The sequence below is a fragment of the Trifolium pratense genome, linkage group LG4, assembly GCF_020283565.1.
Source record: "Trifolium pratense cultivar HEN17-A07 linkage group LG4, ARS_RC_1.1, whole genome shotgun sequence".
Classification (NCBI taxonomy): domain Eukaryota; kingdom Viridiplantae; phylum Streptophyta; class Magnoliopsida; order Fabales; family Fabaceae; genus Trifolium; species Trifolium pratense.
Genome location: NC_060062.1, coordinates 31653458 through 31678463, shown reverse-complemented (window position 1 = coordinate 31678463; position 25006 = coordinate 31653458). Strand labels below are relative to the sequence as shown.

Genomic DNA, 25006 nt, shown 5'->3' with positions numbered 1-25006 from the left:
ACTCTTGTATTGTCTCTCGATTTTGCGTGTCATCTTTGTATTTGATTGGTACTTTTGTAGCACACACGAGGCATGTTTCTTGGTACCTTTGAGCCTTTCTATCCACCCTTACTTATAATTATCCTTTGCTTAACCAATTTGAGCTGAAAAAGAAAATGTTTTTGCAAAACCTTAAGAAATTTTTGATGAAAAAAAAGGAATGACTTTCTTGGAGGTTAGGCACCTAATTAGTGGTTGATGCGCATTGCTCACTACTAAGTTTGGGGTTGCTCTTTGGAATTAGCAACAAATAAAGTTTGGGGTGAGGGTACTAGAGAACAAAATTGAGAAAAATTTCAAATTTTGCAAGGCAAAGAAAAAAAAACAAAAGTGAAAATGAAAGAAGAGATGTATGTGAAAGAAAAAAATGGAAAAGAAGTACAAAAGAAGTGATAGCCTTGAATTCAAAGAATTGCAAAACTTTGTTTGTTGATATGAAAAAGTCCTCTAGTCCACTATAGTTCAAAAGGGGTTTGGTTTATGAAATTTTGTTGACCTTAGGGGGATCTAACTCCAAGTTTTTCTACTACTTATCCAAAAATGTCACCATCCACCCTAGCCAAGCCACGTTATAACCCTAAAAGTCCTCTAATGTGTGTGCACAAAGTGAACCGAATGAATTCTTAGACTACTTGCAAAATTATTGTTGACTTGCATTGATGTGTTGATTTGAGTGAATTACCAAAAAAACTGAAGAGTGCATGTGAGTAGTGTGATGAAATCATAGAGCCTTGGTCGAAAAGTGTGAACTACTTGAAAATGTCTTGCGGGAACGGTTGTGCAATTGAGCATTGTTTGCAGGTGGATCATTGATCATCAGGTGAGTCTCACGTATGTATGATTCGAGTGAATTTAAGGAAAATGCCAAGGTCTTGACACAAAAGCTTGAGGTAAAAGTTGTTTCCTTGAGGACAAGGAAAGGTTCAAGTTTGGGGTTGTGATGACAAATCGTCACACTCTCTATTCCATGCCTATTTTAGCAACATTAGATACATTTTAGTAGGTTTTTAGCAATAAATATGAGAGAAATCTAACCATTAGCTTGATTACTTGTTTTGCAAGAAAACAGGAAAAACTGCAGGATTTGAATGATTTTCACTACGCTGGGGGCGTAGCCCATCACGCGCCGCGTGATGGAGCTCACAGGGAGCAAGGATTTTCACTCTGATCACGCGCGGCGTGATACTTGACCACGCGCGGCGTGAAGCTTGGTGCAGGAACTGGATTGCTCTCTGACTTGACTACGCGCCGCGTGATACTTGACCACGCGCGGCGTGAAGTCTTGATTGAAGATGAAGATTGCCTCTGACTTGATCACGCGCCGCGTGATTCTGTTACCACGCGCGGCGCAGTTGATGGATTTGCAACCACGCGCGGCGTGATGGATCTGGCGCGCGGCGTGGTTGCGTTCTGTATATATATTTTCTGCATAATTCTGTTTTGGGGTTGGAAAATTCTGCGAAATTGGACTACATTCTGATCTTGGAACTTGAAGATCGTGATTCACACTCCAGCGGAGAGCTCCAAGCGCATCAGATCATGGATTCACAAGCCGTGGCGATGAAGCGAGGAAGCGTACGAAGAACGATGAGGAGCTAAACTCCCTCGGAGGTAGAATCTAGGTAGTTTAGGATGTAGTTCATCTGAATGTAACCTGCAATTGTGTAAGATCATACTCTCTTTATAGTATTCATTCAATTCAAGTCTGTTTCTAATGCTTTACAATCCTTCATTAGTGTTGTAATGATTTTGAGTTAAGTCACGTGCGAGAGTATTGATTTAATGTCTGAACTGAATTGAATTGAGCGCTCGAGTGTCTCCGGTCGAGAGATTGAGGCATAGAGTGTAGCAAACGATTGACGTGCGTTAATATCATTCGTTGTAGGTAGCTTCCGCCCGAGAGATCGGGGGAGTATCGACAACGAATAGAGTGGATTTTGACAAGAGATTGCGATTCACTATTTTGTCGATCTAGTTGTGAATACTTGAGTAGTTCTTATACATTGTAGGTTGCATGCGGTTAGCTATAGCCTAGATGATTCTGATGATTCTACCTCACTTTTTCATATTATCAAGCACATTTTCTAGCAATTCATTACTCAACATACCCCCAATTCATGTGTATTTTTTGTATAATGTCTATGAACACCGTTCGACTAGTTTGATCACACAATCCCTGTGGATCGATATTTTATTACTACGTGATTTTCGTACACTTGCGAAATTTATCATCATTCATCATGAAAAAATATCTTAAGGCTGGGTCTTTGATTGACTCTTTGCAAGTGTACAAATATCGTCAATAGTAATAAAATTATCGATCCACAGGGATTGTGATACATTCGAACAATTCAACTATGTCTATGAACATTATGAAAGTAAAACACATGTTTGGGGGTTTGTTTGAGTAATTGGTTTGTAAAAAACGTTTTAGAAATCAAATATTAAAAGAGTATGGTTGGATCATCGAAACTCCGTAAACTATAGCAATCGCATGTAATCAATCATATCGTAATGAACCGCTCAAGTGTCACAACTAGATCAACAATATGATGAACTTCAATCTCTTGATAAATTCACCCTATCCTTTACCGATACTTCTCCAATCTCTTGGATGGAAGCTACCGGTAACGGAGTAATTAAAAGTGCGTTGATCTTATGTTACACTCTATGTTTCAATCTCTCGACCGGAAACACTCAAGTGCTCAATGAATTCATGTCGGATTTTAACTCATATTCTCATACATAACCAAAATCTAAAATCATTGCAAAGTTGATCAGAAATTGTAAAGCATTAAGAACTGACATTCGTTGAATAACACTTATACAAGAGAGATTCATTACAAATATGAGGATTTACATGGGATTACATCAGTTTAGTTCATATTCTAGATCCAACCACTATGAGGATTTAGTTCCTCATGGTGACAAGCAAGTATCCAAGCTCCAACTTCACAAGATTTGCTCCCATACTGTTGAACTCCTTGAATCTAGCCACTGGAACACAGGATCTGACTCCAATTGATGCACAAGAACTCTTAAAATCAAGTATGAACTCCAAAGTATCGAAACCCTTTCCAGAAAATGAAGTTTCTTTAAATACAGATCGCAACCACGCCGCGCACCAGATCTACCACGCCGCATGTGGTTGCTCTTCTTAACATTACGCCGCGCGTGATCAAGTCAGAGGAGAAACAAATCTTCAGATGAGGTATTACGCCGCGCGTGGTTGGATCACGCCGCCGGCGTAGTTCACTTCCTCCTTCACGCCGCGCGTGGTAGATATTATGTCGCGCGTGATCAAGTCAGAGACCAATCTTCACTTCTGGTAAGGTATTACGCCGCGCGTGATAGCCACCACGCTGCGCGTAGTTAAAGCAGGGGAAACTCTTCCTTCTTGCATAGACCACTACGCTGCGCGTGATAGTCCCACGCCCCCAGCATAGTACAAAACCATATTTTTAAGTAATCTCAAATCCGGGCTGATTTCTCTTGTTTATTCATACAAAACTACTTAAAAAGAGTCTAATGTCCCTCAAATAAGCATGAATTAATAGGTATGACGAGAGGTCATCAGTCTTCATAAATTTGTGACTTAGCTTCCAATTTTCTCTCAAACTGCTCCATTATCAACTCCATCTGCGAATAGAATATAGATGTTCCCACTCCATCACCAACAACCACGTGATATTGTCGTAAAATTTGCTCTATGTTCTGTCTAGACCAGAAAGCCACAACGATGTAACCAATAGCTGCGGTGGTCATTGGATGAACTCTACCATCAGTCCCACAATCAAACTCCGCATCCCTTGTAAGGAATATCATATGATGCAGACATTGAATTCGAGATGACACGGTTGTAGAGTCGACGCTCACTGGAAAATAGTACTCGGAGAGCAACCTCTGAAGTTTTAATCCATCTTCCAATCACATAATCTTGAAATCCCATCTTTGCTAATCTTAATAATTTATTTATTAACAAGTCTTCTAACCATTCCTTACGGTAGCTGTTGTAAACCTCAAAACACACTTTCTCAAAGCCAGCATCCACCATCAATTTCGCTGATTGTTTCGTGAGGAAGCGCATCAGTTATGAAGTTGTGGTGAGTCACTACCAATTTATAGTTACCTTTCACCTTTTCTATAAGCATCTTGGCAATATTCGAATTGTTTTGCTCAAGCTCTTTAATACAAGTTCCGAATTGTTGTTACAACAGTTCGAAACTTGTATGAAAGTTTTGCACGATGCAACCACTAATGGTATTTTCTCGTTGCTGTAAATCAACTTGAATGACTACTCGTTGTTCTTCGGGTCCAGGACACGGAGTTTCTTGTGGAATATTTAACGAAGAGAAAGAAGAACGAAGAATAATAAGACAATAGCTATAACAAACTCCAACAATAGCCAACAAATAGTTAATCTTCATGAGTTGTAGAATTAAACATCCGAGATAAAAGGACATAAGATCCACTTCAAATCCGCACTAAATTTGCCTCGATAAACTGAGTGACATGAGAGCGAAGGCAGCACATGAAATCATACTATATGCATCTGGTTTTACATTCATAATTTTATCAGAGAAAAAGGAATAGACAGAGGTGATTGTCAATACCAAAAAAGCTGAATGAGATTTCAATCGAAGACTTGTCGAATGTTGCCATGTACTTGCAAACAAATTCATTAGACAAATTATTAAACTGAAATTGCTGTAAAGAAATATCTTAAAAAAATTCCAGTTTCCAAATAAATGGATAAAGGAAGAGCTGAAAGCATAGCAAAGCAATCCAACAACCGATGAAGTAAAACCAACAATTCTCCATACCTTTAGCTGCATTCTTCGATTCTCAGAATTTTAATGAAATTTCTAAAACATGTAATAATTAGATCGATAAAGAACTGTACAACCACTGGACAATGGCCACAAATTATTTTGAATGAAGTTAAATTTGACTCAGTGGTGTGGTAAACACATCACAAGTTATATAAAGATATCTCTGATTTTCGCGCTCTGTCGCGTTCAACACCGTTAGGCTTGGGGCTCGGATATAAATGGTGGATGGCCCGATCACAACTTGACAGTAGGCGGCCCAGTGGGCCTAGTACCATATTAGAATTGAATATTGGGCTTAATTCAACCCTACAAAACCGGCTTGTAAGGTGAGGATTACCTCTACTTTATATCGAGGCCATCTCGCAACCGATGTGACTTAACGGGTATCAAATTGAAGTTGTTAAAATATAGGGACATAATTGATAGTAAGTGAATGGGGGGGGGGGGAGGGGGGGGGGTGGCGGCGGCTGCTGCGAAGAATCTGAGAAGGGGGTGGTGGCGGCGGTGTGGTGGCGAAGGTGACGCGGGGGTGTGGTGGTGAGGTGCTGACGTGGAGGTGTTGGATCTGGCGCCGCTGGTGTGTGGTTGATGCAGTGTGAGATTGACTTTCTTCGATACGGGATTCTCTGGCCGCTTACAAATTTGTTGAGATTTGCAGGATTCTTTTTTGAATGTCTGATGGTTTCCAAATCTGTTGAGATTTGCAGGTTCTTTGTACCTCTAGTGTGTGGTTGATGCAGTGTGTGGTTGACTTTCTTCGATACGGGATTCTCTGGCCGCTTACAAATTTGGTGAGATTTGCAGGATTCTTTTTTGAATGTCTGATGGTTTCCAAATCTGTTGAGATTTGCAGGTTCTTTGTATTTGATTGACCTCTTCCACGTCGGTGTTGACGGTTTGAAGGCGGACCGTGAGCCGAGACTTATTTTACTAGGTTTACACTCTACCGTTGCCCCATCAATTTTTGGCCCACGGAGCTGCTTTTTGGATTATGATGAGCCGATCGCTTTTGATTCGAAATCGGGAGTTAAAGTCTAGTGGCATCATTATGGGTCGGTTGATGGTCTTCTTTGGTGGTCTGGAGGCCGAGGAGTGTCTTTCCAAAAATTATATTAGAAGAGAACTTCTATTAGGTGGTATTTGGTTTTGGCTTTATTCATTGGTCTTCCGCTTATAAACGGCACATTTATTTTGTAGTTCGACCGATTATTAATAATAATATATTTGTCGTTAAAAAAAAAATATATTGCAGTCAGGCAAGATGTCTATATGCAATCGTGTAGTCAAGTGTTAAAGACAGTTAGATGAAAATCAGACTGTCCTAATTTGAAGAGAATGTTTTCTAAATTATTAAATAAAAAATGGGTCTTGCTAACGAGTGCCCCCGGGGCACTCTTTAAACATTCTATTTAAAGAAACTTTTTATTCAAAAAGTTAAACACTACAATTTTCAATGCGTTGACTTTACGCATTCCCATAAAAATTCTATAAAAAGCTTACTATTTAAGGGCTTAAAGAGTGCCCCGGGGGCACTATTTAGCATTTGCCATAAAAAATTAGACGTCCCATAATAATCACTCCTAAAAACTTCCTCGACATTTCCTCGACAGTGAGAAGTAGGTTATGCTCGCTTTCCTCTACATTTCTTAGGAACTATTAGGAATAAAAAGTATTATTGGCGCTTTGTCCTGTTCTATTACTAGACAGAAAACATTCAAGAAAACTTTATTCTCTTCTCTCCAATTGGTGTAAGCTTGTTTAATTTTTTTGTTAACTAAATTGTGTGGATTAAGCAAATTTAACACCATGACATCTATGCTCAACCAAATTTTGAGATGGATTAAGCAGCCAAAGGTATGGAGATTTCTGAGTTTTACATCATCTGTAATTGGACTGGTTTTTTATGCTCTCAGCTCTTCTTTCACTAGTCTATTTGGAAATTGGAATTTGTTGAAGATAATTCTTTACACTATTTATAGTTCCATTATCTCCATTGCCATCTTATTTGCACACAGATGGCAAAATTCGAACACTAGTGTTCGACTTAAAGCTCATTTAATATTTTCTGTTTTCATAATCACCAATATATACTCCTTTTTCTTTGATAAGGTTAAGGGAAAACCAGATTTGTATAATATGGTTTCTGGTTCTGCTTTTGCTTTCATGTCACTCGGTTTGTCACAGCAGAGCCACTTTGGTTTCGAGGTTGATCTTTTATATTTTTTCTGTGGATATGTAACTGTACAACTCATGAGGATAAAGTTGTTTTTGATCATTGCTGGAGTGAGTTTTAGTTATTCCCTCATTATGCTTCATTTTTATTTGCATTCCTCGATAGATCAACGCGTCCAACAAGATCAAGATTCCGCATCTATCAGTAGTTCAGTAGAATTAACCAATACTAGTGCTATTCCAGTGGATTCCCATCGAGTCAATGATCTCGGACATCAACAACAAAATGAGGGTATATCAGAACCTAGAGTTGAAGGTGAAAATGAGGGTATAATCAGTAGAATTGGAATAGTGAGACAACCTAGAGTTGAAGGTGAAAATGAGGGTATATCAGAACCTAGAGTTGAAGGTGAAAATGAGGGTGTAATCCATAGAAACAGAATAGTGAGACAACCTAGAGTTGAAGGTGAAAACCAGGGTATAATCCGTCGAAACAGAAGAGTGAAAGAATCTAGAGTTGTTGTTTTCCAGACAGCAAGTGATGCCATTGATATCCTGGATGATGGTTACAGATGGAGGAAATATGGAATGAAAGTTGTCAACCGAAATCCAAATCCAAGGTAAAGAAAAAAAAGCATAATACTGACTTTAGATTCTACTTTTGTCTTATTTTTCTTGAAATTGGTTCTATCTTGTGTTTAAATAACATTTTTCTTATTGATTTGAGTATCCAATGATAGATTTTCTCACTCCCATGTTTTGTAATACACAGATGTTACCATATTAATGGCTTGTATTTATTTGTCTATCTTTTTTAGGTACTTTACCATATTAGTGGCTTGCTCTTTTGGAAATCCAACTATAGTCTATACTTGTACCAATTTTCTTACCTTTTCAAATTTAACTAATTCATGGTCAACTTTGGTAATTTTAGTATTTTTTTCCCCATATGGATGCCAGCTACAAAAAGGAAGGTAGTAATAGACTATGTAGTGCTCACACTTCATATTATGGATTTGTTGGTGTCTAACAAGTGTCAGTGTCGAAACAAATGTCAGTGTCTGAGTCTGATAGCAATACATATGATTTCATTCAATTATTTCATTCGTTTTTTAAAATTATTATAAGCGTCGACTTGTAAATATCAGTGTCAATATCGATTTTGGTGTCTGGTTTTTGTTTGTGTGTTTGTGTTAGTGCTTCATAAATTCTAGATTGCGTCATCGAATTTTGTGTTTATATTATGACCTGTAGGAGTTACTACAGATGTATACACCGATTTCAAGGAGGTTGTAATGCGACGAAACAAGTTGAACGTGCCTCACACAATATCAGGGTTGTGATCACAACTTATTGGGGGGAACACAACCATGATGTTCCCCTGCAGCTTGTGGAAGTGGAAGCAATTCAGTGAACAAACCAGTGCAGTGCCAAACAACCCTTCAAATCGATCCAATGCAGCCTCTGGTATAAGGCTTTGATGAAGTTCAAGTTTCCAAAAACATGATTGAAAGAAGAGCTTAATGCATAAGAAATGAGTCCAATCATAGTAGTTTAATTTGTATTTGGCTTAAAATTTAAAGACTAATATGCTCTTCTTAGAGTCAGATAGGAGTTTGAGATGGAAAGAAACTTTGTAAAATGAGTAGAAATTATTGTTAGTGTTTATGACCAGAAAGATCTATTCCCTATTACAAACACTATAACACTACAAAAGTGTATTCTCTATTGGAAACACGATAACACTTATGATCGAAGGAGAGTCACGGTATCCAAAACAAACTGATCAATGTCATTAATTACATTCAATTAATTCTTATATTATCAATGTCAGTGTCGTGAGTTAGTGAGTGTTTCGTAAATTGCCCGTTAGTTAGACTTGGACAGTTGGCCTTGAGACTTGTTTATATATTAGAGAAAAAGGTTCCAACTTCCAAATATTATGTTTCTATATTTTATCATGCAATAACTATCACGAATATTAACAGACCCTTACTAACAAGAAAATAACTAACTAACTAACTGATTTTCATCTAATCCTTTCACAGAATCAACATCCTGTAATATAAATGAACGGTTAAGATGATCTTTAATGTCAAATATTCCATACTCGATATACTCATCAGCGTTTTTACCAACATACATGCCAATGAAGTTTTCATAAGCTGTCAACAAAATGCTTTCTGTGGAAGTTATTATGAAGTTTCTTACTTGCTCATTAAAAACATTGAATTCCACACATCTCCCTAAACTTCTGATTGAACACCTTGAGCTTATCTTTCATTGAATCTGTTTCAGAATTTGGTGCCACTGACACATTCATATCCATCTTCAAAACATTGATCACCTTATCCCAAGAGTTCCTATAATAGAGTTCAAAGTAATGCTCCACATTTTTACCGAACCTATACTCCCAAAAGGTTTCCAATCTGTATGTAACATGCCCGAGATTATTCATCATGAAAAAATAGCGGAATGCAGGGTCCTCATAAATTTGTGACTTAGCATCCAATTTGCTCTCAAACTGCTCCATTATCAACACCATCTGCGAATAGAATAAAGATGTCTCCGCTTTATCAGCATCAACCAAGGGATATTGTTGTAAAATTTGCTCTAGGTTTTGTCTGGACCAGGAAGCCATAACGATGTAGCCAGTGGCTGCGCAGGTCATTGGATGAACTCCGCCATCAGCCCAACAATCAAACTCCGCATCCGGTGTAAAGAATATCAGGTTCCCAAATTCCATGAAATTGTTTCTACTTATTTCACCCAATCTATTCTTGATTTTTATTGCTCCGTTCACCAACGAATCAAGAAACAATAATTCAAATTTAGGAATTAGATCACTCAAAGTCGCAAACAAGTCAAGGATTTTAAACAAACGCCATGCTGAAGGGCTTCGATTTGCAAATGAATCAGCAAAATTCTGTAGTTCAGTGATCGCTCCATGACAAAGCTCTGAGAAATAGAGATCAGATAATGCAGACATTGAATTCGAGAAGATACGGTTGTAGAGTCGACGCTCACTGGGAAATAGTACTTTGAGAGCAACCTCTGAAGTTTTAATCCATCTTCCAACCACGTAATCTTGAAATCCCGTCTTTCCTAACAGGTCTTCCAACCATTGCTTACGGTAGCTGTTGTAAACCTCGAAACACACTTTCTCAAAACCAGCATCCACCATCAATTTCGCTGTTTCATGAAGGTTATTGATTGTTTCATGAGGAAGCGCATCAGTTATCAAGTTGTGGTCAGTCACTACCAATTTATAGTTACCTTTCACATGACCACTATCAGTATCTTCTTGTTGTAAATCAACTTGAATGACTACTCTTTGTTCTTCGAGTCCAAGACACTGCGGTTCCGGTATAACATTTAAGGAAGAGAAAGAAGAACGAAGAATGATAAGACAATAGCTATTCTTAGAATTGAGTATTGGGTCTAACTCATCCTTACAAAACCGGCTTGTAAAGTGAGGATTGCCTTTAGTTTATAAACACTTAGTCAGGCCAAATCGCAACCGATGTGTGACTTCTTAACACCCCCGCTCGCGCCAAGCGCTATGGGCTTGCGGCGCGGATATGAATAGTGGAGGGCCCGATCAGTAACCTGATTGCAGGCACCCGGACGAAGTGGCCCAGCGAATCGTGGATAGGCTCTGATACCATCTTAGAAATGAATATTGGGCCTAACTCATCCTTACAAATAAATAGCTAACAATAGCTAACAAATAGTTAATCTTCATGAGTTGTAGAATTAAACATCCTAGATAAAAGGACATAAGATCCACTTCAAATCCGCACTGAATTTGCCTCGATAAACTAAGTGACATAAGAGCGAACGCAGCACACGAAATCAGACTATATGCATCTGGTTTTCCATTAATAATTTTATCAGAGAAAAAGGAATAGACAGAGGTGATAGTCAATACCAAAAATGCAGAATGAGCTTCAAACCGAAGACTTCTCGAGTCAAATTTAGTGTGTGTCATCTGAGACAAATCTTCTTACTTTTTTTTTTATGTGATGTTTACATTTTTGTAATGTAATGAAAATATTATATACGGAATAAACCAATGTTAATTCCAGGAATCTAAACTTAATTGTAAGTGAAATAAGTCTTATGTATCCATTAAAGTGAAAATGCAAAGTGGGAAATGGAGGACTAAGGTGTATAATAATGTTGAAAACATCAGCAATTAAGTTAGTGGCCACGGTCTTTGTCAAGGTTTTAAATTGCGGTTGCGGTCGTGGATGCGGTTGCGGTTGCAGGTGTTGCGATTGCGGCTAATGCAGACACTGCGATGCAATTGCGGCCGTTGCAGCGTGAAATAATTTTTTATCCGCACAAACACAAAAAAAATACTATAATGATTGTAATTCCTTATATATCTTTTACTTATAATTCTATGTCAATTTTAATTCATTTTTAAGACATTGTGTCTTATTTATGAATAATATAACCTTGACTCGAATGGAAGAAACATTAACATAAATAACATTCATAATTGTTTATGCAAATACTAATACAATTAATACATCACAAATAGATAAATGCACTAAATGCAAATACTAATACAATTAATACATCTACGAATTAAAAATATAAACTAACACAATTTTTTTGTTTACAACTAACGCAATAGTAACGTTCAAAAAAAAACTAACACAATAGTAATTAAAAAAAATTAAGATAAATATCACTTACTATATAAAAAATAAATTGCCTCAAAAAAAATATAAAAAACAAATCTTTTTTTTTTACAAAAAAAAAATCTATTATAAAATTTAAAAGAAATAAAAAAAATAAATCCATATCAGATAAACAAGGATTGATCCAATGAAAAAGTTGTTTAACCACAATCTAAAAACAAGGATCGTAGATACAAATAAATTTTTTTTGACTAAAAAAAAAAATCTATTATAAAATTACTAAAAAAAATAGCTCACTACCAATTTTTACTCCACTTCCATTCTTTCCCCCACTATATTTTTGTTTCCCCCCAATTTTTTCTTCACTTTCATTCTTCCCCCCACCCCCACTAAAATAAAATAATTATAATTATTATAATAATTAAACCTTTCTATTTATTATTAAAAAAAAAAAACAAAAAATTCATTCTCTCTGTTCTTGCGTTCTGGAGAGCGTTCTGGAGAACTCTTCCGTATCTCTTCCTCACTCTCTCTCAGAACCTATCTCTTCCTCACTCTCAAAACCACAAATCCCAAATTTTCTCTTCTCTATCTCCTTCCTCACTCTCTCCTGCTATTTATCTGAATCATCTCATTCTCACCCACTCACACAAACACCCAAAGAAACACAAAACCTAGAATTAGAAATCAAATTTCCAAATAACACCCAAAAAGCCAGAAATAGGAAAGAACAGACTTGAATAAGTAGTTAACAATAACAATATCATACCTTGAGAGATATCACATAGCATATGAGACCGATTGGAAAGAGGAAAGGAAGGGAGGACACAATCAGAGGAACGATAAAATTGCAACTCTTCACAGCAGCACCAAGTCTATGATTTACAGGAAAAGGAGATTCTAAAATGAATTGAATTGACTTAAAGGAAAAAAAGTAAGTTTATTCTGATTCCCTTTCGTTTGTTTTGTTCTGTTTTTTTGCCTTTTCTCTCTGTTTTGTTCTGTTTTTTTACTTTTCGTTTGTTTTCTTGTGTTTTCTGAAATTGATTCTAAGATTCTCTGATTTTAGTTTTACCTTTTTTCCTTGATTTGGGGCATAAATGACTGTTGCGGTAAATGCGGTCAAAACGCCGTTGCGTTGCGGAAAAACGCCGTTGCGTTGCGGTTGCGATGCGGCATCAGTTGTGATTTGAGTTCACACCGCAATTGCGGTCCGATGCGGTTGCAGTGCCTACCGCATCCGCAATATTGCGGCCGCATCAAGTGATGCGGTCCGCAATTTAAAACCTTGGTCTTTGTTATGTTTGTATCTCTGTGTGTCGAATATGATCACACAAGGTGTATATTTGTATGCAAATAGTTAATATACAAAAGGAAACAATATCAATTACAGTAATTACTAATTGAATATCAATCAATCCTAATTGATTGATAACGGATTCTTAACACTCCCCCTCAAGCCGGATCGTAGATATTGTATGATCCGAGCTTGTTACAAATATAATTCACTCGAGAACCCTTGAGAGACTTGGTAAACATATCAGCCAATTGGTCTTCAGATTTGACAAATTCTGTGGTTATTTCTCCTGACAGTACCTTGTCTCTTACATAGTGACAGTCTATTTCTATGTGTTTGGTCCGTTCATGGAAAACTGGATTGGACGCAATGTGAAGTGCCGCCTGATTGTCGCATATGAGTTTTGTGGTCTGAAGGTCACCGAACTTAAGTTCCGAGAGCAAATTCTTTGAATTGAGTATTGGGCCTAACTCATCTTACAAAACCGGCTTGTAAGGTGAGGATTGCCTCTAGTATATAAACACTTAGTCAGGCCATATCGCAACCGGTGTGGGACTTCTTAACACCCCCGCTCGCGCCAAGCGCTATGGGCTTGAGGCGCGGATATGAATGGTGGAGGGCCCGATCAGAAACCTGATTGCAGGCGGCCCGACGAAGTGACCCAGCGAATCGTGGATAGGCTCTGATACCATCTTAGAATTGAGTATTGGGCCTAACTCATCCTTACAAAACCTGATTGCAGGCGGCCCGACGAAGTGGCCCACCGAATCGTGGATAGGCTCTGATACCATCTTAGAATTTTGTATGCAAATAGTTAAGTTAATATACAAAAGGAAACAATATCAATTACAGTAATTACTAATTGAATATCAATCAATCCTAATTGATTGATAACGGATTCTTAACAGTCTTAAATAAAGCTATTCGGTAGAACAGTCTATTGGATATTTTTATGGGCATAGTACTTAATTTCCAAAGTGTTAATTTTTACTTGGCTTAAAAGTTAAAAGTATAATATGTTCTTCTTAGAGTCGGAGACGAGATGGAAATTCTAATCAGTTCCATCTGTCTTCTATTCAACTACATTCATGAAACCGCAAAGTTATGTGTAAGTGCCGGCCGCTGGGTTTTAGGAAGAGTTTTCTTTTTTATAAATAGATTATCCGGCTTCCAGAATCTGAAATATGTAGATAATGTGATAAAAAAGATGGATTACAGCATCAGAATCACTCTTAAGATTTTATATTTTTATTTCCCTCCGAACAATGACTCTATGATCACGTCTTTTCTGGTTTCACCTCCTCTGCTACTCGTTTCACAGAGGTTTTCCACACAGTTTCAGCTTCGAAATTTTGCTAGTGCAGTTGCTAATGGAAACCCATCAATTTGGCAGTTGTTCAAAATTCTCGCAATCTTTGAGACATTGCAACATCCGATACCGAAATTCCAATTTTCCGGATATATTGGTGAACAAAGCAACAATACAGTCCAAAACAGATTAGGAGAAGCAATTACTAACCTTTTTTTGAAACAGAATTATCTGATTCTTTGTCTCCCTGCAGCTAAGCAAGTTTCTCCGTCTGATAGTCACATCATCCAATGACAGTCTAGAATAATGGATACCGTTCTTCTTCTTGTATGTCATGCGGTGTGCCAGGACAAATTTTGAATAATAGGAGGCACATAGTAATAGGAGGCACATAGTAATTCCACCAGGGCGGGAACTTGAAAACAATTTTCGGAGATGATTGGTTCAAAAAAAAAAAAGCAAAATTCCAACTATGTGGCACCTAATTCATCAAACTTTACATGAGTCAGAAAATATAGATGTTGCAAGAAAGGCAATACAAGAGTTCACAGCTTTATTATTATATAATATACATTATGAAAATTTGTATTGATTGGAAGTGCTTCAATTAGCATTTCTGTAGTAGCTATCTTAACCAACCCTAACTAACTAACTAACTAACTAACTAACTGGTTTTCATCAAATCATGTCTAACACAATCAACTTCCTCTAACAGAAACAAATGATTGAGTTCATCTTGAATGTCAGACATTCCATACACGATATACTCGTCTGCATTTTTACCAACAACATTCTCAAACATAGCAATGAAGTTTTCATATGCTGGCAACAACTTCATTTCGAGGAAAGTTTTTATTTGATTCCTTAGCTTCTCATCAAAAACACGCCATGTACACTGAATTCCACACGTCTCCTTAAACTTCTGATTGAACAAACTAAGATTGTCTTTCATTGAATTTGCTTCAAAGTTACACGTAACTGACTCATTGACATCCATCTTCAAAAAATCAATCACCTTGCTCCACGAGTTTCTACAATAGAGTTCAAAGTATTGACCCGTGTTTTTATGCAAGTACTTATGATCCCAAAAGCTTTCCAATCTATACTCAATATGACTTAGATTATTCATCATGAAAAAGTAACGCAAAGCAGGTTCCTCGTAAATTTGTGACTTAAATTCCAATTTTTTCTCAAACTGCTCCATTATTAGCTCCATTTGCGAATAGAATAAAGAATATGTTTTTACTCCATCAAAAACGAAGGGATATTCGCGTAATACTTTCTCCAGATGTTGTCGTGACCAAAAAGCCATAACGATGTAGCCAGTGGCCTCACAGGTCATTGGATGAACACCACCATCAGCCCAACAATCTAACTCCACGTCTGGTGTAAGAAAGATCAGATTCCCAAATTCCATGAAAATGTCTCTACTTTTTTGACCCAATCTATTCTTGACTTGTATTGCTTCACTCACCAACCGATCTAGAAATAATGATTCAAAGTCATGAATCAAATCACACAACGTCTCAAACAAGTTGAGGATTTTAAACAAACGCCACGCTGAAGGGCTTCTATTTGCAAATGCAACAGAAAAATTCAGTAGCTGAATCATTGCTCCACTACAAATCCTCGAGAAATAGAGATTAGATGATGCAGAGTTGGATTCTGAGAAGACACGGTTGTATAGATGACGCTCACTCGGAAATAGTATTTTAAGAGCAACCTTGGAAGTTTTAATCCATCTTCCAATCACGTAATCTTGAAATCCCATCTTTCTTAATGCTAATAACTTATTTATTAACAAGTCTTCCAACCATTCCTCGCGATAACAATTGTAAATCTCATAGCACTCTCTCTCAAATCCAGCATCGAACATCAATTTCGCCATTTCATGAAGGTTGTTGATTGTTTCAGGCAAAATTGCATCAATTATGAAGTTATGGTCCGTCACAAACAATTTATAGTTACCTTTCACCTTCTGCAAAAGCATCTTACCGATTTTTGTATTGTTTTTCTTAAGCTCGTTCATACAAGTCAAGAATCTTTGCTTGATATTTTCAGATAGTTGTGAATCAACTTGAATGACTACATGTTGTTCTTCGAGTCCAAGACATTGAGTTTCTTGTGTAACATTTAACGAAGAAAAAGAAGAACGAAGAATAATAAGACAATAGCTATAACAAACTCCAACAATAGCTAACTGCAAATTAATCTTCATAAGTTGTACAATTAAACATCCCAGATAAAAGTACATAAGATCAACTTCAAATCCGCACTGAGTTTGTCTCGATAAACTAAGTGACATGAGAGCAAAGGCAGCATATGAAATTAAACTATATGCATCTGATTTTCTATTTATAACTTTATCAGAGAAAAATGAATAGACAGAGGTAATTGTCAGTACCAGAAATGCCGAATGAGCTTTGAATCGAAGACTTCTTGAGTTTTGCCACGTGTTTGCAAATAAAATCATTAGACAAATGATTAAACTGAAAACGCTGTAAAGAAATATTTTCAACAAATTCCACTCTCCAAATAGATGAGTGAAGGAAGAGCTTAAAGCATAACAAAGAAATCCAACAACTGTTGAAGACAAACCCAAAAATCTCCATAGGATTGTTGTCATGTTATTATTTCTGAAGTCCATTGGGAAGTGATATACAGACACAAATTCTTTTCAACAAAGTTACATTGAAAAGGCTTTTTTCTCATTTTAACAAAGTCTATTGATAAGTGTTGTTCCAATCAAGTTGAGACACAATAGTTTTATATATTTGTGCAAGTCAAGTCTTTTGTTGTTTTTTTTTTACCTTTTCAAACCTTAATCTTTTGAAAAAATTTATATTAATTTTAAATTAAAAGCAATCAAAGTGCAATAATGTGTACCCCCTACCTAATCCTAAGATTCTTTTTGAACACTTATTAAAAAAAAAAAAATAAGTCTTAGGTTTTCTTTGTCCATAAATAATACTCTATGTAAATTTCATTTAGTCTTATATATGTGTTGTTTTTGTTATCATGTTTCTCAGTTTGTCCAAGTAGAATCTGAAATTTTGGTATCACTATAATAATGTTCCCTCAGATGTCTCAACAATTACTTTATGAATAATGTTGTACTTATTGTTGGCACATCTGATGACTCATGTATGAAATAACAGGAAGTAAATAAACTGCACAGGAAATTGTTAACCCAGTTCAGCCAACTGCCTACTCTAGGGATACCAATCCAGGAAGGAAATCCACTAATAGCTCTAGTTACTAAGACCTCAGCAAACCCTTGGTTTACATCATATAACCTCAACATTACTCATGCAACTTCTGCCTAGGAACTCCTAGACATGAGATCACATCTCACCTCCACTCAACCAACACAACCTGTGTTGTTCATACAATGTCGAATACAATGTGGTGACAATCACCGAGACAATACTTTACTCTTGCTTAAAAGTTTCGAGTAAATCACACACAGTTAACTTCGTACTTCAAAGCTTAGGAGTAACCTTAAAACATACACAACAAACTCAGTTCTTAACTTGTGCTATAGAATCCACAAGAAAGAATCACAATTAACAAATACAGACACTTTGACTCAATATATAAAACTTGAATGTATATTTCCAATTCAGTTCAATTCGATAATTAGTCTTGGTCTTGGTCTTCATATAAATAGTGAGCTAGCACGCTCCACTTTCCTCAAGAAAAATAGGACGCTCCTCCAATCATAAAGATGATCTGATCCATTTTCAATCATCATTAAAGGTAGATCAAAACATTCCAAAAATGTTTGAATGACTTGGAAGATAAGATAAGTCATACAGTTGTTCCATTAAGTCTGACTTATTTCAAGGACATCTGATCAGATCAAATCTTTATCAAAACGCGCTCCTATGTGGATTTCCATATATAGCAGATGCTCGTATTAAATGCGCGAGATTTCCTTAGCAAATAACTTGTAACTAATGTTGAAACATGTTGTCCAATTCAAATATCCAACAGAGTCATTTGGGATTTGAGCTTGATCTGCTATAATGTTTTTTTGCGCGTATCTAACTTCAACTCATGAAGATGAAATTGTTTTTTGTCATTGTTGGAATGATTTTCAGTTATTCCCCCATCATGGTTCGTTTTTAAAAATTAGTCACACGAATAAATTTATAAGTAGAGTAAAAATTTAGTTATCTCATGAGTAAAAAATATCTTAATAAGCTTGTGAACCGTACATGTCACTAATTTTCACTGTGTTAGTTAAAGGGTAAGCCTAGAGCTCACCAACTAACATTGCTCATAAATAAGTTGTGTAGAATTAGTGAGAATGTTCCATTGGTCAAAGAAAAATGGAACTCATTCTTTAGCATAATTTCCTTGAAGTTTCATCCTAAAGTAGAAAAGTGCTTCATATATATATATATATATATATATATATATATATATATATATATATATATAGGGGAAGGATCAAATTACACCGGTGTAACATTTGAGTAATGTTACACCGCTCAATAACGCTTTAACGAATACAAATTTTAGAAAATCCACCGTTGGATTGAAAGCTTATATCGTATAGATCATCTATGTTGAATTGTATAAAAATCTAAAATTGTTTGATATGTTTTTGAGATAGATCAAGATTAACGGTATTCAATAAAAACGCATAAACCATTAATCTTCATCGATCTCAATAACCTATCAAACGATTTTAGATTTTTGTAAAATTCAACATGGATGATCTATAGGATATAAGCTTTCAATCCAACGGTGGATTTTGTAAAATTTGTATTCGTTAAAGCGTTATTGAGCAGTGTAACATTACTCAAATGTTACACCGGTGTAATTTGATCCCTCCCCATATATATATATATATATATATATATATATATATATATATATATATATATATATATATATATATATATATATATATATATATATATATCTTATCTCCTAGAAAATGCTTGTTTCTCTGCTCGTGAATACAAATCTTGCTCGCTTGAGAAACAAGATGACGTCCATACTCAACAAAATTGTGAGATTCGTGATGCAGCCGAAGATATGCAGATTTGTGTGTTTTGTTTCATCCATTGTGGGACTGCTATGTTACGCTCTAAGCTCTTCCTTCAACCATCTATTTGGGAACTGGAACTTCTTGAAGGTATTTCTTTACTGTATTTTCAGTTTTCTTATTTGCCTTGCCATCTTGTTTGCAAACATATGGCAGCACTCGCCAAGTATGCGGCTCAGAGCTCATTTGGTATTTTTGGTTTTCGCAGTCACCACTGTTTACTCATTTTTCTTTGATAAAGCTAACGGAAAACCAGATTTATACAGTCTGATATCGAGCGCTGCTTTTTCTATTATGTCGCTTTGTCTTTCAAAACAAGTTCACTTGGGATTCGAGGTTGATCTCCTATATTTTTTTTGCGGAATACAGCTCATGAAGATTAAATTGTTTTTAGTCAGAGTTGGAATAATTTTCAGTTATTTCCTCATCATCCTTCGTTTTAATTTGGGTAATCCAACAGAAAGTGGCCATCTTGGACTCCAAATCCAAGACCAACCTTCTGTAGTCATTCAAGTCGATGCAGATTCTGAACAAACTAGTACTGCCACAGAAACTGCTGAGAGTGCTATAAATATGAATTCCGAAGACATGCATCTGTACCAGTCAGGTCACTCATGTCAATTTGTCGTCACAAAAAGGAAAAAGTGATAGTGAATATATAAAGCCTTGCGATTCTAAAAAAGAGCTAGTTGATATGAGTCATAAGCTTAATGGGGTAATTTGGCAGCAGCTTGGAAGGATAGGGCCAAAAGTCTTTCCTGACTCCGGTATTTGGGAAAATTTTGACAGGAACACGGAGATGAGTGACATTAAGAACGACCTACACAAAACAGTGAAAAAAATGGTGGATGCCATGGAAGTGAGTGGATTGAGGAAGCGAGCCGTGGAACCAAGTCGTCGTCCATAGCCAGCCATCAAAGCCATCAACTTAATATCCTGTTTCCATATGACTTGATATATAACACAAGGTTCCACACCAACGCAGAAAGAGTGTGACTTTGAGCTTCACTATCAGTCACTATCAATTCTAGCTCACATCTTGTACTCACTTCCACACCTCGATTGATTCTAGCCAGTAGCTACCTTCTGCTAATGTTGCGACATCTTTTGATCATGTTTTCTGGTTTTGGATGCTCTGTTCTAGTGTTTAGTATAGTTTATACTGAGTCCGAAGGTATAGCTGATATAAATCTTCTTACTTTTGAAAATACTGTACTGCCACAAAGACAAGTGATGTTTAAGTTTTTTATGTTTGTGAAAATATTATGTACTAGTTTTTCCAAATTAATTCCATGAATCTTATCTTATATCCATTAGTGAAATAGGTCTTTATTTTTCATCACAATTCAAATGCAAGAATGACTAAAATAACGCTAGACGTTTGACTCGTTCGATAGAACAGATCTTTTAGCATTATGTTTGCAATGAAGTTATAAAAAATACTTGGTTAAAATATAAAAATTGTATAAGAAGCGCTTAATGGATACAAAGACTTCACCCTATGGAGCCGGACCTTCTATTTTCTGAGGGCCAAAATTTCTTAAAAAAAATTATCCTTGCTCATACTAAGTCATATATCTTCTGCCATTAAAAAAAAAAAAGTCATATACGTTCTTTTCATTTCATCTTTTAATATTTCAAAACTGATCAATAATCTCTTTTAATGTGCTCAGAAAAATTGACCGGGTTATTTTAAAATTATATTTACTTACACTTGTCAAAGTAAAATACAACTCAGGTGTAGAGTCTTATTCCTTCTATAGCATAATTTCTTTGAAGTTTCATCATTAGGGCTTCTTATATCTTCCCTCCTAGAAAATGGCCGGCATACAAATCTTACTTGCGCGAAAAACACCATGAGATGGGCAAGGCAGCCAAAGATATGGAGATTTGTGTGTTTTATTTCATCAGTTGTTGGCTTTCTGTGTTATGCTCTCAGCTCTTCCTTCAATCATCTATTTGGAAATTGGAATTTGTTGAAAATATCTCTTTTTACCGTTTTCGGTCTCCTTATTTGCCTCACCATCTTGTTTGCAAGAACAAGCCACACCTTTGGAACTAGTCTTCCATATAAAACTCATTTGGTATTTTTGGTTTTCGCAATCTCCACGGTTTACTCTTTCTTTTTTGATAAAGCTAATGGAAAACCAGATTTGTACTGTCTTATTTATGTTGCTTTTGCTATCATGTCTCTTTGTTTGTCAAAGCAAACTCACTTCGGATTTGAGGTTGATCTCTTATATTTTTTCTGCGGATGCTTAACTTTGCAACTTATGAAGATTAAATTGTTTTTAGTCATCGTTGGATTGAGTTTCAGTTATTCCCTCATCATTCTTCGTTTTTATTTATCTTACGCTATAGAAGGTGGCAATCTTGGACTCCAAATCCAAGATCAACATTCTCTAGTCATTCAAGTCCATGCAGATTTAGAAGAATCCAACACAGCTGCAGAAAATGCTCATCCTATTGATATCCAGCCACAAGAAGTCATTTATTCGGAAAGTCCTCCAATTATGAATTCTAATGCCTTTCAAGAAAACGCTCATCTTATCGTGCCACAAGAAACCATGAATTCTGAAAGCGTTCCAATTATGAATTTTGTTACCTTGCAAGAAAACACTCATCTTAGCATGCCACAAGAAGCCATTCATTCTGAAAGTTCTCCAATTATGAATGCTGCACAAGAAAATGAGGAGATTACTCAAGTAAGTTCCCAATTACAACACAATATTGCACGATTAAACAAACAACGTTCCATCACTAGCTTAGTGAAAGAGAAAGAGAGAGGTGGGATCGCATCTCTGGTGAAAAAATTTCCCTTTGGAGCTAAACCATTGCGTGCATTGCGCAAGTCAATGATGCACACATCCAAATCATTATCACCCCATGACTAACTTTGGGATAGCTTTGACTACTCCAAAATATATTTTTTATTTTAATATGGAAGACACCGATGTACAATGTAACAAAATTAAGTATTTAACATCCGCTCATAGTCTTGTTTGTTTCTATGTGTTGTGAAAATGTATGATATCGTGTAAATTATGATTAATTATATGACTGTTTATTTTCGATCTTGATATACTAATTGTGTTATATCAATGCAAGTTATAGGACAAATAGATGACTGTTAAAGCAAAAAGACAAACAACAATTTCCATCGATGGATACTTTCTTATTATTAATATTATCAACATATTTTCCTGTTATTATTTGGGTCAGATGTATAAAAGATTATTGTTTAACCAATCATTAGTTGGTCCAGTAGTGATTGGCGTTGGACTTGGTAGAGAGGACCACGCTTCAAGCGATCAGGAGGGAGCTGGAACCACTTGATGCCAAAACTTACCCCCGAACCAAATTTGGCGGTCCAGTGGGCCAGATACTGGTGGTAGAAACTCGCGCAGACTAGGAGGTCCAGTGGACCGGATATTTGCAGCACCTTTGACCAGTTATACATTGCTCATACTATAAGACACGGAAATGTGGATTATGGTGATTCCCTTTAAATTTCGTGTTATGAATAAAAAATATAGTTTTCTTAAGATTCACATACTAAAGTAGTTTTGCTTCTGTCCTATACACCAATGTCCAAAGAGCAAGTGACGAAACTCGCGCATATAAGCTCTTTTCATTTCATTTTTTAATATTTCAAAATCGAATAATCTCTTTACTTTGCTCAGCTGAGGTTGACTGGCTTATTTTAAAATTATTGTTAATTGTAATGATATGTGAAGCTTCCAGATCAAGTTTTAATTTTCATAATTATTAGGAAATAAAGAGTCAAATAGCTGTTCAACTACATAGGCATTTGTTATGTTTTGAATAGCAGTTTTTTATGTTCTTTGGTCTTCTTATTGCTCTTTAAATATGTATGATGAGCAATTCAATAAAATATAACCTTCCACAAAAATAAAACTCTGTGTTCTCTCTTGTTCTATACATCTACATTCCTTTTAATAACCAACAATTATGTTTGCTTACATTCGTCAAAGAAATATGAAACTCCTTGATGGTGAAAGAGCCTTTTTCTTTCTTCAGCATAATTTCCCTGAAGTTTCATCCAAATTAGTAAGGAAAGTGCTTTAGATATCTTAACTGTTAGAGAAAATGGTTGTTTCTCTGCTTATACAAACCTTGTGAAGTTTCATCTGAAAGTAAAGAAAATGCTTGTGAATACAAACCTTGCTAGCTTGAGAAACATGACGTCCAAATGATGCAGCCGGAGATATGGAGATTTGTGTGTTTTGTTTCATCCATTGTTGGACTCTTATGTTACGATCTAAGCTCTTCCCTCAATCATCTCTTTGGAAACTGGAATTTGTTGAAAGTAGTTGTTTACTGCGGTTTCCGTTTCATTATCTGCCTCGCCATTTTATTTGCAAACACTTGGCCAAACTCGCCAAGTCTCCGGTTCCGTGCTCATTTGGTATTTTCTGTTTTGACAAACACCACTCACTAGTAGAAAAATGACTTTTGGCTAAGAGATTCCACTACAGGTATCTGAATACCAGTAGTGAAATACATTTGACCAAAGGATTCCACTACGGATATTTGTATACCAGTAGTGAAAAGTTCATAGACAAGGGATTTCACTACTGGTTTTCTTAAATCAGTAGTGAAAAGTAGACACGGTGGCAATGTTGTAATTACGTTGAAATTTGTTTTAATTGGATTTCACTACTGATTTGGTATTCACCCGTAGTGGAATCCCTTAACTTAGAATGTATATAGCGCAGAGTACGTGTTCATTTGTTCATTCATTCCTTCCCAATTCCCTTAACGTTTCGCGCAGAACGAATTGAAGAACGAAGTTCACAATCATCAATCATCTTCTCCAGAATGAGTTTCACAAGGTCATCAATCATCAATCATCTTCTTCGTCATTCCCAATCATCTCTCAAATTAGGGCTGATGGATAATTTTCGCAAGTGAACGAATTACCACGTAGTAATAAAAATATCGATCCACAGGGATTGTGTGATTAAACGAGTCTAATAGTGTTCATAAACATGATGCAAAGAATACACCTAAATTGGGGGTTTGGTTTGAATGATGTTGTTTGTACGAAAATGTTGAGAAATCAATTGATTAAGAATGAGGTTGGATCGTCGACAATTCCCTAAACAATGGTATTCACATGCAATTCAATTGTATCGTAATGAATCACTCGAATGTTACAACTAGATCAACAATATGGTGAATCGCAATCTCTTGTCAAAATCCACCCTATCCTCTACCGATACTTCTCCAATCTCTTGGATGGAAGCTACCGGTAGCGGAGTATTTGAAAACGCGTTTATCGTATGCTACATTCTATGTTTCAATCTCTCGACCGGAAACACTCAAATGCACAATGAATTCAGTTCTGATTTCAACTCATATTCTCATACATAATTAAAATCTAAGTTCATTGCAAGATTGATCAGAAATTGTAAAGCATTAAGGATAGAATTTCATTGAATAACATTCATAAGAGAGAGATTCAATACAGATACAATTGATTACATGGAATACATTAGTTTAGTTCCTCATCATGATCCAACCTCAATGGAGATCTAGCCTCTCATCATGGAGTAGCTCAATTCTTGCTCCAACTTCAAGGAATCAGCTCCCATGATGTTGAATGCTTCCAATCTAGCCACC

The 25006-nt window shown here is 36.2% G+C and overlaps 4 protein-coding genes and 2 pseudogenes across 4 annotated transcripts; 3 read left to right on the top strand and 3 right to left on the bottom strand.

Annotated features, from left to right (window-relative positions):
- Positions 1 to 3226: 3226 nt before the first annotated feature.
- On the bottom strand, positions 3227 to 4965 carry LOC123923497 (annotated as a pseudogene).
- Positions 4966 to 6505: 1540 nt separating this feature from the next.
- Positions 6506 to 8805, top strand: LOC123923500 (annotated as a pseudogene).
- Positions 8806 to 9053: 248 nt separating this feature from the next.
- LOC123922483 (exocyst complex component EXO70B1-like) lies at positions 9054 to 11054 on the bottom strand. Its single transcript, XM_045975199.1, has 3 exons — positions 10747 to 11054; positions 9270 to 10464; positions 9054 to 9208 (listed from the first exon to the last, which is right to left on the bottom strand). The coding sequence occupies exons 1-3, from the start codon at positions 11032 to 11034 to the stop codon at positions 9054 to 9056; spliced, it is 1638 nt and encodes a 545-aa protein (XP_045831155.1). The 5' UTR covers positions 11035 to 11054.
- Positions 11055 to 14805: 3751 nt separating this feature from the next.
- Positions 14806 to 17057, bottom strand: LOC123923493 (exocyst complex component EXO70B1-like). Its single transcript, XM_045976181.1, has one exon. The coding sequence runs from the start codon at positions 16946 to 16948 to the stop codon at positions 14966 to 14968; it is 1983 nt and encodes a 660-aa protein (XP_045832137.1). The 5' UTR covers positions 16949 to 17057; the 3' UTR covers positions 14806 to 14965.
- Positions 17058 to 19250: 2193 nt separating this feature from the next.
- LOC123923501 lies at positions 19251 to 20639 on the top strand. The gene has a single exon (XM_045976189.1). The coding sequence runs from the start codon at positions 19301 to 19303 to the stop codon at positions 20006 to 20008; it is 708 nt and encodes a 235-aa protein (XP_045832145.1). The 5' UTR covers positions 19251 to 19300; the 3' UTR covers positions 20009 to 20639.
- A 520-nt stretch (positions 20640 to 21159) lies between these two features.
- On the top strand, positions 21160 to 22436 carry LOC123923498. The gene has a single exon (XM_045976186.1). It carries the CDS (start codon positions 21217 to 21219, stop codon positions 22252 to 22254), a length of 1038 nt encoding a protein of 345 aa, XP_045832142.1. The 5' UTR covers positions 21160 to 21216; the 3' UTR covers positions 22255 to 22436.
- Positions 22437 to 25006: the final 2570 nt, after the last annotated feature.

What these genes read in the sequence shown, in the direction of transcription:
- LOC123923493 (XM_045976181.1), bottom strand. Translation starts at nt 16,948, where the DNA reads ATGGACTTCAGAAATAATAACATGACAACAATCCTATGGAGATTTTTG.
- LOC123923501 (XM_045976189.1), top strand. Translation starts at nt 19,301, where the DNA reads ATGACGTCCATACTCAACAAAATTGTGAGATTCGTGATGCAGCCGAAG.
- LOC123923498 (XM_045976186.1), top strand. Translation starts at nt 21,217, where the DNA reads ATGAGATGGGCAAGGCAGCCAAAGATATGGAGATTTGTGTGTTTTATT.
- LOC123922483 (XM_045975199.1), bottom strand. Translation starts at nt 11,034, where the DNA reads ATGACACACACTAAATTTGACTCGAGAAGTCTTCGGTTTGAAGCTCAT. An exon ending in CTATTGTTAGCTATTTATTT is followed by an intron (nt 10,465 to 10,746) that starts GTAAGGATGAGT and finishes CTCAATTCTAAG; the next exon opens with AATAGCTATTGTCTTATCAT. An exon ending in GGAGATGTGTGGAATTCAAT is followed by an intron (nt 9,209 to 9,269) that starts GTTTTTAATGAG and finishes TTTTGTTGACAG; the next exon opens with CTTATGAAAACTTCATTGGC.